We start from the raw sequence: 14,366 nt of genomic DNA, 5'->3' as shown, positions 1-14,366 counted from the left end.
TATAGCTAGTAGTAGCATGGACTATCCAATTAGTCCCAACACCTCTAAACTCAAAAAATAGCAGACAGGAAATGAAACAAATAGCCGTGTAACATTTGTACTAGGGACCAGAAAGTCATTGATTGGACAACACCCTCAAGTTTACCATGATCGTAATGAGTCAAAGCTTACTAACCATCAGACTGACGGTGTACAAGAAAAAGTAATGGGTTGGTGGGTCTGCGGTTGTCTGATATTTATACTTTGAGTCTTACAAGAAAAGTATCAATCAAATAAGAGGGTGTAGTCAAAACAGGATGTCCGTCTCACTACCACACACCCTACCAGAACTTTCCAAACACACTTGCTCGTCCGGAAGTGCCTCCAAGTATCATTCCCACCCCTTCTTGTATTGCGACACTGACCGGTCTCATAGGAGCTGAATCATATACGTGCGGACAGGGCTGTGAGAGGGGAGATGGTGCGAGATTTGGATTCTCTAGTTCGCGCTCATATCTAGACGCTTGACGAGGTGATTTGCTTAGTATGTCGTACTGAGGTGAGTCGAAAGTTCGCCGTGCGCTCCTCAGTCTAACCAAGACTTGTTCATAAAATGCGATCTCGCCGTCTAGATGTTCCCTGGTGACGGTGTTGAAATCTTCCAGTTTCTGCGCGTGATATGTTTCCATTTCGGCCATGGTCGTGTTCAATACTGTCTCGCATCGTCCTGCAACGTCTTCGTTTGCCTGGTGTTATGATCAACATTCAGTCATACAGCTGGATATAACCGTGAATTCGTACACAGTCTTCTTTGATAGCGCCATGGTAACGCGAAAGAGTAGATCTATGAGTTTCAATGACACCCTTTGTCAAACTTTGATCAATGATGGCGACGTGGATAAGAAGATAAAAGTCCTACTTCATACATAGCGAACGGATGAGCCACACTCTTCAAGGACTCGTGAGTAGCCAATTGCGTCCTCCTCGCCTGTTTGGGATGGTTTCATTGGCATATCGGAAAGCTGCTGGATTGACGTACATGATCATCATATAGGTCTGCGACGCTCTGCAATGTTTCTGATGTTTTATCCATAGCTTTCATCAAGCTGAGACAATCTGCAAACATAATGAACATGTACACTTCTCAAACACCCATCGGATGCTTACCTTTACAATCTTCACGCCAACACCAAGCACCTTGGCTGTTCAGGGGGCCCCTGACCTTAGCGTCACTTTCATCGCCTTCCTCTTCTTCACTTATACCATTCATCGGAGCCGACGCCAGAGGTTTCGACGTTATCAAGGATAATAATGAGTATGACAATAATCGCTCAGCCTTGGACATCTCTAAGTCAAAAGGTGTCAGTTTTGTAAACGTGGGCCTGTGAACGAGGAAATAAACCAACCTAGCCTTGCTTCTCTAACACGGCCGAATATGTTTCTTAGGCCTTGGACACCTTTACCGACGGATCGTAGGTGACCATCGAATCGGTTTACGGTTTCTGCTGCATCTTCTGCATCGACATTAAATGCTGGATGGAAAACACGGGCGAAAAAGGAAGGTCCTGCCGCTGGCAATGCGAGATGCTGAGGTACCAAACGCTTCCACTCCTTTATTTGAATTAGTTCACTTTTCTTCAAGTTCAAGTTGCACTAAAAATACTACATACCGAATCGCTTTCACACCCCAGGAAAGACGTCATAACTTCCGCATACCTTGCAATCGGGTGCCGCACGATGCGCCCAATATACCTCTCAAGGTCTCCTCTCCGAGCTTCAACAAAATCCGTACTGAACCTCCCTGCGTATTGCTTCTCAGGTAGCGGTGGTAATGCTATGCCTGGTAGCCGCTTCGTGAGCGCAGTGTGTAACACGACAAAATGAGAGAAGCGACGATGGACTGTGATGCGAGTAGGAGAGGCAGGAGGGGCATAGCCATACTCTGCCAGGTCTTCTTCCTCTGGAATAGAGGGGTAGAACAGCGACGTTACGTTATAGATAGTGTAGGCACCAGACAAAACAGATGTACGCTTCGATGGAGAGTGTACCAAGACTCGAAATGGGGGGACTTTTGTTTGCCAAGCGGGGCCTGCATCAACGAAGTGTCGATCGGCCTCGCCCGTTGCAAGGCTGCTTAATCTGTTGTTATCGTCATCGTCTGCAATGCTGGACTGGCTGGGCAGTCTTTGATGAGAGCCTTCAGCTTCAAGGGCTTCGGCTTCTGCAGCACTACCATTCAGGACCCATTCTTCTGCACCGCTTGTAACAAACGTCGAGAAACGATTCAAACTCTTGCCCCCCAAAAGACTTTGACGGAAGCTAGGCAATGCATTTCGCCACTCTCCTGTATTTTGAGGGACAATTGGTAATGACTGAGACTCTCCCTTTGGAGATCCACGAGGTGTTAGCGAACTACTTGAGGCCTCCTTCTTTCTATGAAAGGATGGTATATCCAAAGTTGGAGCCGCAGAGAAATCGGAAGTAAACTTCAGTGAACATGTCAATATATAAATGCGAATGTAATGGATGGATTTTTACCGTGTAATATGAACGAGGCAATAGGCCTATCTCTCCGCCCTCGTTTCTCACTAAACTCCACCCGTCGCCAACTTCTTCCTTCAGAACATCCAATTCATCACCGGCGTCTACGTTGAGCTCCCTGAATTCTACTTTCCCTTCAAAATGATACAGCGCACGCGCAGGACAACCCTTCTGGTTAGATATATCAGGATCGTCGTCTGGGTCGTCATCTGACAAGGATCCTCGTTCAAGGTGCTCAGTCCAAGCAGTTGAAGAATTGATACCGGCATCAAACTGGGACTCTATGCGAAGAGATACATTGGTGTCTTGAGGAGATGAAGCCGAAGAGGAAACGGGAATGGTTTTGGTGGGACGAGGTAATGTAGCCATGGTTCAAGGATATGTGAAACGTGAAGATGTGAGTCCTGTTTAGAATGCCCGTGGGTCACTGCATCGGAGGAACAATCCTAGACTGAGTCTCAGGATTTATAGTGCAACGTCAAGCTACTCAGGAGTGCCGATGGCGCTGGCTGCTAGAGGGAAAAGTCCAAGAATGGATGGCTTCTTGAGACTCCACTTAGGAGTTTGTTTTACCGTGTCATATGCATGATACGATGGTACTTGTCAGTGCTTTAACACTCCTGTGGTGACACCCTTCACATACGCTCTTTGAGGGAATAATAGTCTATGTCACATGCGTTGTCATTCATGTTGGTAATTTATTACTAGCATTACATAAAAAACGTAAAACAAACTCCTTTTGACCATGCAAAGTTCTTCTACAATAATTGCGCCTACTTCAACTCAGGGGTGTCTCCAAACAGAGCCTTTGCAGAGGCAGGAGGATAGCGCTCTCCATGGGCCCAATCTGCTTTCTCAGCAATAGCACGTACTTTCTGGATATCTTCAGGACTAAGCTTAACATAGGCAGCGTTGAGGTTGTCTTCCAAATACTACATATATGATAGCGTCAAAGTTGATAAGTATAATATAAAAATGCACTTTACCTTGATTTTCTTGGTACCTGGAATGGGAATAACGTCGTCGCCTTGGGCGAGAAGCCAGGCAAGGGAAACCTGACCGGCAGTAGCATTATAAGCAGCACCGACTTCCTTCAGACTGTCGGCGAGTTTGAGAATATTAGGGAAGTTCTCCTTCGAATAACTGTGAATTTGAGATACCCGATCACAAGTCAGCGGTCAACATGCCTGGAGACGAGTAACACGCATACCGTGGAATACGTCTTCGGAAGTCATCTTTCTCAAAGTCATCTGGAGACCTCTATTGAAACATATATAACGTCAGACTTTTTCTTGTCATATCCAATTGGGAAATGTCACTCACGTATTGACCGGTGACTAAACCACGGCCCAAAGGTGAATATGCTATGATCTTAATGCCAAGTTCGCGAGCGGTCTTGAGCACGGCAATTTTTTCGTCTTCGATATCAAGCGTGAAAGGCGAATATTCGACTTGCACCGCAGCAATTGGATGCACCGCATGGGCACGACGAAGAGTGGAAGACGAGCATTCGGAGAGACCAAGATACTTTACCTGGCCAGCTCTGTAAACAATAAAACATCAGATAATTCTGGATCAAACAAAAAGGACTATTTTCTCACTTTACCAGTTCAGCCATAGCGCCGACAGTTAGCTACATAATTTCTTGAGATTTATCATAAGCTAAGAAAGTCATGGTATTACCTCGATGGGAACGTCAGGGTCAGGCCTATCAAAAGAGGTCATCAATGACGCATAACGAGGTTGATCAGACATGAAAGGTACCTATGGAGGTAGTACAGTTCTACAAAGTCCACACCCAGTCGCGAGATAGACTTTTCAAACTGGATTTTTACCTGATCGGGCTCTCCATTGACACCAGCAGGTCTTCCTGAAGTATGATCAATACCGAACTTAGTGGCCAGGAATATTTCGTTCCGTTTTCCCGTCCGCTTGAACCTGAAAGCGATAGGTAAGAAACACGAATAAAGGATTTGATTGTATCGAGTTGACAAACCACTTTCCAAGGAGCACTTCGCTATCTCCATATATATTTGCAGTGTCCCAGAAGGTGCAACCTTTCGCATAAGCTGCATCCAGAACCTATTCACGTGCCGTTAGAACAGAACAATACGAGAGCGACAAACTGTTAACATACCTTGAAGCGCTCTTCGTCAGGTTCGACGGTACCATAAAAGACAGATATACCCATTGCACCAAAGCCAATGGCCGAGACATCGCTATCGCCAATTTTGCGTGTGGGATAAGACATTAGTACTTCTGTGGGGGAGGCGTTGAAGATAGAGGAAAGAATAACGAATAGAAGGTCACTCGCCGGTCTGTTTCCTTTATATTTTGTGTGGAACCCACTGCTCCCCGATAATCATTACGAGAGGGGCCTATTGAAGACTTGCTGAATAAGGATGTACGATTAGTGATATCGAGCCACTGGGCAGACGTTTTGGAAGGCGCGGGAAAAGCCGCACAAGTACTGTGGCTGGATGGTTATTCCTAAGCAGACGGTCCGTAGGGGGAGGATCAGGATTGATGGAGGATAACGATGACTCACTTCGAGCTCGTGGTCGTCCGGGTATAGTCTTGCTCCTAACCCGGAGGTTATAAGGCAGGGATGTTGAGGGGTTAGTTGTCATCCGTTTGGTGTTTGAACTGGAGCCATGCGGCTGTTATGGTGATCTGGTTGGTGCTAGGTAATAACCACCCCTTGTTCTGGATACATGATTTCCTCACCGTGTTCTTGTTCTTGTTTAATCGCGCCATTTGTGTTGGAAACGTTCATCACGGTCTGGGATGAAATGCTATAAAGTTCGTTCTGCTATGTTGTCTTCATTTCAATCAATCAGTTTCCTCACCCCTACAAGGTCCGTTCAACGCCCTCCCTTTGTGTGTGTGAACTCTAACACAGGCTTGTAGCTTGCTACAGAATCAAGCACTTATTTTCACCAAGACCGTCACTCATTTCACCACTTGAAAGTAAGTTGTTTCTCTTCCTGTCACTTAATCAGTGTTGACGCTATTGTCCGCTCAGAGCAACATGAGCGGTATCCAGTCCACTGTATAGAAGGTGCTTGAAAAGGCCATGAAAGTACAAAGTTCAAGGTGTTTGAACCCACTCCAGTGAATGGTGGTGGAAGCCGGGCTTTTCAGAACGAAGACCTTCGTGTTGACCATGTTGAGGTTGGCACTGGCAATCGTGTGGTACAAATACAAGCCCAGACGCAAAACTCTACACTGAAAAGATACATGCAGAAGAATGGTACTCATGTCAAAATTGCTGTGGTTAAAGTTAATGAGGATCCAGGTGCTGGTGGTAAAGACGACACTGATGGGTTCGGGTTCTTCGCGGACGTTGTGAAACAAACCAACTAGGGATGGGGATTTGCTTTTGGTCTTTCTCATTGATGGCAGCATCAGTAAAATGCGCGACTCCTTGGGCAGCTTATTTTTGTTTCCAAGCAGTGTAAGATAGGAAAGTTGAATATAATACGATAAAGGAAATTTAAGATGACGAGAAAGTCATAAGTGAGTTGGACATTTAACAAGACTAACTTACTAGGGCCCGTTCGGCAGCCATTCAAAACGAGAGCCGTTTGCAAACGCGCTTGTTTTGAGGCAAACAAAATTTCTCACGCTATGTCACGTCATGTTACACGAATCTCAAATCAAGTAAGCTTAGGTCTCATCATAACCGATGCTATCACATGACGTGACTTGGCCCGTGACAACCGGCGCGACGAGGCAGATCAGTTTGATTTTTTGTCATCTTTGCCACAAAAATCTACCTCGTCTTTATAAGGCACCAATTTTTTTTTTGAGTTCTGCTCACAGAAATCTATCTAATTATCGAGTCCAGCCTTTCCTGCAAAAAACAAACCTAAGTAGTTCATATTGAGCGAGAAGACAGCCTTTTCTAGTTTGCCACCAAGTGTAACACTTTTCGTCATACAATCACATGATGGCATCAAAGGCCTATCTTATCTTATCAGTACTCAGTGGTGTGACAAGCTCTTTTCAAAACAAACTGTGTCGCCGAACACGTCAGCTCGTTCCGAAACGGGCCCATTTCAAAAGGGCACCCTTTTGAAACGAAACAAGACTTTTTTGGCGGGCAACATTTTGAAACGGTGCCCTTTAGGAACGAGCTGACGTGTTCGGCAACTCAGCTTGTTTCGAAAAAACTTTGTCACACCAGTCTGAAAATTGCGTTCCCAACTTTTACACTCAAACTACAGTAGCTCACACTGCTCTATCACTCTCAAACCCACCTCAAAAGCTCACACTCAAGATTTCATCTATGAAAGACAGGCTCCTTGCCAACAAAGAGAACCAACCTCCTAGTCAACAATCTCAGAGTCCAGCCCCAAAAGAGCCCCAAAACGCGAAATGGACATCAGAGGATGATGCCACATTAGTGGATAAATTGAAGGAGGCACAAACGGAAGGTAATCAACCTGACAATAACTTCAAACAACCAGCTTTTGTTGCTGCAGCTGTTGTGCTAGTGCAGAGCCATAAAACCAGTGGTGGTGCACCAAAGACATCTACAAATTGTAGCCGACGTTGGGGAACAGTAAGTCAACCATTGTACAACATATATTGTACTGATTTTTATCATCACAGTTAAAGGCTATGTGCCTTGTTGTTCAGCAGCTCCAAGAGCTGTCTGGTTTTGGATGGGATGATACCAGAAAGAAAGTAACTGCTGAAGAAGATGTGTGGGATAACTATATTGCAGTAAGTGTAGAGTCAATAATTTAGTATGAGATTTACTCAATTAGATCTGTCTCAATCTCATCCAGAAGCAAAGCCATGGCGTAAAAACCCTTTTCCGCTCTACAACAATATAATCGGACTCATTGATGGACGCTATGCCACTGGTGAGGGTGCTTTTCATATCCCAGAGACTGATGAGCCTTCTTTGCCTTTGCCTCATCCTTATGAGGAGCAAGTGGATCAAGATGATGTGGGCACAGTGGATGGTCATCCAGAGAGTGATTTAGACTTGGATGGGGAAGAAAAGTCTCAGGTATGTGATATGGCTTGATGTTGACTTTACCTCACTATACATTCTTCTAGGATTCTATTGAAGTGTCTCAGAGCTCAAAACACAAATGTGCAGCTTCTGGATCACCCACTCCTGCATCTGCATCAAAGCACCTTTGTACCAAGGTGACAGGACCTTCTGCCATCCTTGGAATTGCAGATGCACTTAGTGCTGTGGCTTTATCACTCAGTCGTCCTGACCCCAGTATTTCCCAGCTTATTGGTGATGTCCCCAGCACACCTAAGAGGAGAATTGCTGTAATTAAGGCTGTTTGTGTTGATGATGCATTGGCCACTGCTGAGCGCACACAAGCAATTGCACTATTCACCAAGAATATTGCTATTGCTGATGCATATTCTGCTATCTCTGATGATGTCCTTTGATCCAACTACATCCGCCTTGAGATTGATAGCATGTAGTTAAAATAGCTTTACTATTACTAGTTTCTAGTTTGAGTATATGTGATATACTGTTCCCACATTGCCTTTGCAATTATATCACGTTTAAGTACTGCCCTCTCCTTTTCCTGAGGTGTGATGACATGACTATGATCCCTTTGATCCTGCCGCATAGCTTGACTATTCTGTCCACCACCTATGCTGTCCCCTTCTTCATTGTTACTGTCATCAGGATCATGAACTCGTGTGAAGTTGTGAAGAATGCAAAGTGCAGGAACAAGCTTTGCTTGTACCTCCAAAGCATACTCTGGAGCTGCAACCATTAGTTGAAAGGTCTCTTGACCACCCCAAAGATGCACTCAATAACATTACGAGCTTGAGCATGACGTAAATTGAAAAGCTCTTTGAAGTCTTTGGGCCTGAAAGATAACAAATATGATATGAGCTGAGATATCAAAGTGAAAGAAATAAAAAACCTTTGTGAAGCTCTACCCCATTCCTTCAAATGATATTGTACTCCACGGTAGGGGACCAAAAGAGAATCACATGAGGGAAAGCCTACATCCGCAAGATAATATAGACCTGGAGGAATTACAAAGCCATTGCTCCGAGCATTGTTGTACACACAACTATCAGCAGCACTGCCCTCCCAGCCAGACAGGACATGTGAAAAGTGCATGTCAAAGGTGCAAGCAGCAAGGATATTTTGAGAGAGTCGACCCTTCCAATTACGATAGCGTCCAGTAAAAGCATCATCAGGAACAAAGATATTGATATGGCTACCGTCTATGGCACCACAACACTGTTTAAAGAAGGGATAGAACTTGGGCTCATCTCGGATTTCAGGAGGGACCTCCTCATTAGGCGGGAGATTGATGTATTTCCGGTAAAAGGCAGGAGAAACCACCATATTGAGCATACAGTGAAAGATCCTATAAGTAACAAGGTTTGATACTCAGTGAATGATATTGAAGAATAAACACATGCATACTTTGAAATTGTATCAGCATGCTGAAACCTCTCCTGCATATCCCTATTTGTTCCACCAGTGCGACACATTCAGAGAAAGATAGCAAGCTGCTCCTGTGTTGAGATATACTTGGAGTAACAAAAACCTGCATGATCCTTGAGCTCTTGTAGGAGCCTGTGGAAAACTGGCTTGGAAAGCCCCATTATATTATGGAATTAACAAGGATGTCCACATAATAGTTCCCTAACCCAAGCATGACCAGTTAAAATTGAATTATGCTGAGGTGATTTAATAAGAGATGATACTGAAGCCAGTGATACAGCAGCAGCAGCTGTGGCTGAAGCCAGGGAAGCAGCCTTCCTTCGTTGAGCATGAGATGACTTAAGGAGAGCCAAAGCAGCTGCTTTCTTTTGAGAGGAGGATGTGGTCATGATAGAGGCTCAGGGGGGAGGAAAACCACTATCTACTGATAATCTACAATACCAAAATGCACGTGACATGGTGTGACATAGTGTGAGATATTTTGTTTGCCTCTCAGCTCATTCAAAACAAGCACATTTTCAAACGGCTCTCATTTTGAAACGGTGGCTGCTGAACGGGCCCCAAAGCTGCACATAAAGGCAAGATCATCATTGACAAGTGGTACAAACAATAAAAGCACCAAAAAGCGAGAATAAGAGCAGAGAAAGAAAAATAATCAAAATATTATATCAAAGGCCTGATGATCTATGAATTTATTGACATAAAATGAACTGAAGCTATCAAGGGAATTATGACTGGTAACATCCGAGTCAATAATTTTTTCCCAAAATATTGGAAGTAGATAGGCAGCCCAAAGAACACAATCTAAGTGAATGATTTCTACTAATGGAGAGTTATCTTCATTGAAGTCCGGTTGAACTTTGTACATGCCTGTGAGATCATCAGGCATATTGTCAACCTTTTAAAACCATTGCACAAGTGCACAAGGATAGTAAACACCCTCAAACGAGAAAGAAAAAAAAGCCAGGATCCGGACAACGTCCAGTCCTTGCATGTCTTGAAGACTAGGGTCTCGCTCGACAAAGACACAGTCATGTCAAGGAGCACCCCCACGCCAAGATGGTACTGCTCTGAGGATCTTGCCCCTCATGCAATTGATGCCACTGGGGTCACAAGGTGCATAGTAGTATGCAGTAGCGGAGTGGAAGACTGAGACTTGGCCATCAAAGTAGGGACAAAGCGAAAAGGGAATATCATGTGAGGATGAAGCATTCACATCGTCGAGATGGATCTGGTCAAACAGAAATTGCTGTATTAAATTGGGGAGGTCAGGTTGGTTGATTTGATGACCTAGTTGAGCAGTGTGCCGTGCATATCCTGGTTCTGTTAAATTCACGAGTGAAATGTAAGCTGGTAAGCTGGATGTGGGGATGTGGTACTCACATTGTTGTCTTCCTAGTTCTACATGGCTAGTAGTTGTGTGTCCTGGTACAGCATCGTCCTCATTGTGGTTGTTATTGACAGCATTTGAGTCAGTGTCGGCATTGGTCATGAGCTGATGATGGCCAGGAACATCTGGTAAGAAAGAGTAAATTATTGAAAATGTCAGTAAAACCATGGTAATGATAGAAAAATATGATAAAAACCTAGCAAGCCAGCCTGGATATATGTATCAGGGAGAACCGTACCAGATACTATCCCTCAGCTGGTGAAGGAAATCCGGGATGCTGCAAGTTTATCTAGCCTCTGGTTAATAAGTAGCATTTGGCCAAGGGCTTTGTTCTTGCTCGAGCAACGCCAGGGCTTCTTGATAGCCTGAATGTGCTTTGATTCAGTAATTGATGAACAAAGTCCATTTGGAGCACCAAATGTTTGAATGAGGCAGTAGTAGTGCGTCATTGAGTGCTGACGAGGTAGAGAAAACCCGGTTGGCCTGACACCAAGATTTTGAAATATTGTTCGGTATTGATGAAATTTGCTGAGGGTGTCTTGTATCTTTGCTAGTGTATCTTTGTCATGGACATCACGTCGGACTAGATAGTAGAATTCCAGGAATGCACGAAATGTGCGTACTATGTCAGGGGGGGACATGTCTTTCAATGGCTGGAAGGTAAACCTAGTATTATGTCAGTGGATATGTAATTACAACTGTAAAGTAGTTTTGCACCTTCATTAGTGCTTTTGAGTTGTCTGCAGTCCACTGTTTGAATCCACGGCCTTGAGGGAAGCGGCGCAAACCTGAAAAATGAGGTGCCGAAGCAATTCTAACCAGTGTTCATTAGCTAGTCTATATATAAAAATAACCACAAAGGCAACATACCTTTGGTCAATATTGTCTAGTATTTTGTTTGCACGAGTTGAGCTATAAGTTTATGTGATATATTCTTCGACCCAGGTGACTAGATGATCCTTGAAGGTACCCTTGATGAGCTGATGAAGTAAGTCAGGAGCCAAGAGCTCATGAATATCAGCGCGTGGAAAGTCATTGGTAAAAGGCTTAGAGGAACCGGACAAATTATATTATAGATCAGATAATACATTGAAAACATGAGAGAGAACTTACTACCAGGTCCCCTACAATGCCATACTCATCCCACAATACACCTAAATCCAAACAATTGACAAGCACTTCTGTATGCTCTTCTGAACGTCTTTTGCCTTCTCCATCAAGGTTGGTTGGTAGCGCTGTACAGCTGATTGAAAAATGTTTGAGCATTAATTACTATATGAGGATTAAACTGGACTTACCGTGGACACCATCCCTGGACAATACAAGCCAGCAATGCTTGTTCTGGGTAATCAGCTATATATGGTCCAAGCCCGGAGGTAGCTCGTCGGGGGTGTTGGTCGGGGCATCGTGCTGACAAAACCGGATAAACCCGGTCTCTGCTGAAGCAGCCATTGTTCTCCATGGAGTATAGCCACCACTCCATGGAGTAACCATTGTTCTCCTAGGAGTTATTATACTGTAGCGAGTAGCACCTCCGACTATAAGTAGTAGGGGGTTTAGTATAGGAATACCTCAGTCGTTTCTATAGCCTCTCGGGCAGCGGCTGAGTTTCACTTAGTTTTATTACGTGCTACCTTGGGATTGGTCATTCCTGGCCAAATATCCTGAAGGATAAAAGCTAATGATGTATGGAAAAGTTGGCGGCAGAACTTGCAAAACTTACTTTTTGGGATGGCCAAAAATCCTACTAATACAACACCATTTTTGTGGGCACAACAAATATTGTTGTGAATGTTTCGAATTAAAAGATAGAGTGGATAATATTTGTTCTGTCCAGTTGCAACTGAGACAGTGAGTGGTCTTGTCACTCCCAAGAATTACAGGGACAAACATGGAACCGTGAGTTTGTGGATCCTCTGCTATTTTGCCGGCCTATTTCCAGGCCCAGCTGCCAGACATGAAGTTCTGCCATTTTTGTTTTCCATTGTGATCAAACTCCCTCAATGGTGCGTAGTCGACTTCATTCTTGAATTCTGGGTTTTTGAGGATATTATGCACCAGTGCACGGGGTGAACAGAACCACACATCGAAAGATTGAGACATCCATGAAGGGGAATCAATTTGAGGCATTTGGCCACTGTAAGACAACAAAAACAACTTACAGGGAATGCCGCCAATAGGTGTGGAGTCTATTGTATTGTGTAGATTAGTATGGTCAGTAAAAGGTGTGGTGTCCTCGCTGAATAGTTTGTTTTTCACAAACAATGCCTTCCAGAGGTCTAATAATGTGTCTATATGGTCCGCTGACATCTCCTCCTTTCTATACAGAAACTCTGCAGTCTCAAATGAAACCTGATCCTGGTATGGTGTCCAATCATTAAGTGGAGGCTGTGGGGCAGGCGACACTGGTGCATTTGCTGGCAAGGTGTTGCCAAGTTTGTTACATGGCTTGCCTGTGGAGTGAATGTAACTAAGAGTCACAGAAGCACAATTTTGGGACGCTGTTGATGATGAGAACTGCAGTTAGAAAACCACACACAAAACAAACTAACACACAATCCTCCCAGATTCCACGAAACTTGTTTATGGGCTTTGCCTCCTAGAACAGTGGAGTGGTCTGGTTGTTCGTGGGGTGGTACATATAAAGATCCTTCAAAGTAAAACCCAGAGGTGTATGAGTGTGGGTTTTGAGGAGGAGGGATAGTTGAATTTATAGAAGGATAGGGGCTTTGTGACGAGTATAGACGAGCACTACCTTGCTAATCGTAGCACAAGGTAGGTTTGAGAACGACAATATGACGAGGTTCCCAGTGATAGCAGGCTCCTGACGCACAAACTGTAGTGCTCAGAAGGACTCTAATCGAAGGGGATGACAATCACTTTCAAAAAGTGACGAGTGACGATGACAGCAGTTAACAGTGGTAGAAGTGGGAAGTGTTGTGACCACACTGGATCACAAGTAGTAGAGTAGTGAACTTGAGGGTAGAGAAGAAGTCTGGATTGGAGTTCTTGTTCTTTTTTTACAAGGTAAAATACAGGGGTTTATATAGTAAAAGAAAAGTAGGCTATGCACAGTATAGCTGTGCAAAAGAATGAGAAAGAACATGAAGGAAGGAATGTATGCTGACGAATCCTGCGTAGGTAGTACAGGATAAGATTGTCAAAAAAAGGAAAAGAAAGAGATAGAACAATAAATGCTGTGAGTAATGTCACAGGTTTGTACAGCCATAAAGTAAAGTCCAATAGCAAAAAGAGAGCAGGAAAATCATGATGTCATGGGAAGATGCAGTAAAAAAAAGGGCAAGGCAAAACACTATCAGTATCAACACAGTTCCTTTATTGTCAGTCAGGCATTCTAAAAAAATATGTGTCCATAAAAATGATTCAAAAATCAAAAATAATTGCACTGTAAATGAATGTTCTGCTGAAGAAAAAGAAACTGGAGCCACCGGTCCACTACCTAGTCCAAATCCGACAGTTCCATGGCCTTACCAATGGACTGGTTGTGTTGGACCACCTGATCAAACGAGGGAGGGAGAGGAGTAGTCCCAATTTGGAACAAGTGAGTCTCAGGCAGCGTGTGGTAGGTGTAGCTGTAGCGAAGACAATGGACAAAAGATAAGTGTACCCAAGTGAATGGGACAGCGATGAACATGGGCGACGCAAGGGGATGAACCTTCTCCAGCTCAAAAATTACCCACCCACGCTCCAACCAGGCAAGACGAGCGACCGATGTTTTGATAGTATATGATGGTAGATCGACGTCATAAAGATGGACCTGTTGCCCTATTTGAACCGGCCGCCAGGGCTTTGCTGATATCAGCAGTGGCACGTGGTGGTCAACGGATCGGCGACGGAAGCGGATAGGAAGTGGTGACATCAGAAATGGTGGGGGTGCAAATAAAATGAGGAGGAGGAGGGTGGAGGTGACGGAAAAGTGGATTAGAATGGGGATCCAGAAACGACCGTCAGGTGAGAATAAAAAGGAGAGGAAGGGGCCCATGG

At 44.3% G+C, this 14,366-nt stretch overlaps 5 protein-coding genes across 5 annotated transcripts; 1 reads left to right on the top strand and 4 right to left on the bottom strand.

The window, feature by feature from the left end:
* Positions 1-227: 227 nt before the first annotated feature.
* On the bottom strand, positions 228-2,889 carry SERLADRAFT_359630 (uncharacterized protein; the record flags this gene model as incomplete). The annotated part of the gene is made up of 8 exons (XM_007313930.1): positions 228-725; positions 781-843; positions 899-967; positions 1,019-1,095; positions 1,147-1,326; positions 1,386-1,590; positions 1,650-2,465; positions 2,518-2,889. The coding sequence occupies 8 exons, from the start codon at positions 2,887-2,889 to the stop codon at positions 321-323; spliced, it is 2,187 nt and encodes a 728-aa protein (XP_007313992.1).
* Positions 2,890-3,175: 286 nt separating this feature from the next.
* On the bottom strand, positions 3,176-4,969 carry SERLADRAFT_457945 (uncharacterized protein; the record flags this gene model as incomplete). The annotated part of the gene is made up of 10 exons (XM_007313929.1): positions 3,176-3,452; positions 3,507-3,663; positions 3,731-3,780; positions 3,844-4,062; positions 4,121-4,153; positions 4,204-4,228; positions 4,285-4,458; positions 4,517-4,602; positions 4,658-4,779; positions 4,835-4,969. The coding sequence occupies 9 exons, from the start codon at positions 4,769-4,771 to the stop codon at positions 3,294-3,296; spliced, it is 1,017 nt and encodes a 338-aa protein (XP_007313991.1).
* Positions 4,970-4,992: 23 nt separating this feature from the next.
* SERLADRAFT_379104 (uncharacterized protein) lies at positions 4,993-5,809 on the bottom strand (the record flags this gene model as incomplete). Its single annotated transcript, XM_007313928.1, has 4 exons — positions 4,993-5,207; positions 5,324-5,378; positions 5,431-5,490; positions 5,546-5,809. The coding sequence occupies 2 exons, from the start codon at positions 5,686-5,688 to the stop codon at positions 5,478-5,480; spliced, it is 156 nt and encodes a 51-aa protein (XP_007313990.1).
* Positions 5,810-7,137: 1,328 nt separating this feature from the next.
* On the top strand, positions 7,138-7,383 carry SERLADRAFT_413111 (uncharacterized protein; the record flags this gene model as incomplete). The annotated part of the gene is made up of 2 exons (XM_007313927.1): positions 7,138-7,251; positions 7,317-7,383. The coding sequence occupies 2 exons, from the start codon at positions 7,147-7,149 to the stop codon at positions 7,362-7,364; spliced, it is 153 nt and encodes a 50-aa protein (XP_007313989.1).
* Positions 7,384-10,007: 2,624 nt separating this feature from the next.
* On the bottom strand, positions 10,008-12,333 carry SERLADRAFT_405629 (uncharacterized protein; the record flags this gene model as incomplete). Its single annotated transcript, XM_007313926.1, has 9 exons — positions 10,008-10,261; positions 10,355-10,486; positions 10,822-11,014; positions 11,079-11,149; positions 11,232-11,247; positions 11,475-11,604; positions 11,660-11,673; positions 12,085-12,105; positions 12,253-12,333. 9 exons carry the CDS (start codon positions 12,331-12,333, stop codon positions 10,008-10,010), a joined length of 912 nt encoding a protein of 303 aa, XP_007313988.1.
* Positions 12,334-14,366: the final 2,033 nt, after the last annotated feature.

Source organism: Serpula lacrymans, assembly GCF_000218685.1.
Source record: "Serpula lacrymans var. lacrymans S7.9 unplaced genomic scaffold SERLAscaffold_2, whole genome shotgun sequence".
In the NCBI taxonomy this organism is placed as follows: Eukaryota; Fungi; Basidiomycota; class Agaricomycetes; order Boletales; family Serpulaceae; genus Serpula; species Serpula lacrymans.
This window is presented reverse-complemented; position numbering and strand designations above follow the sequence as displayed.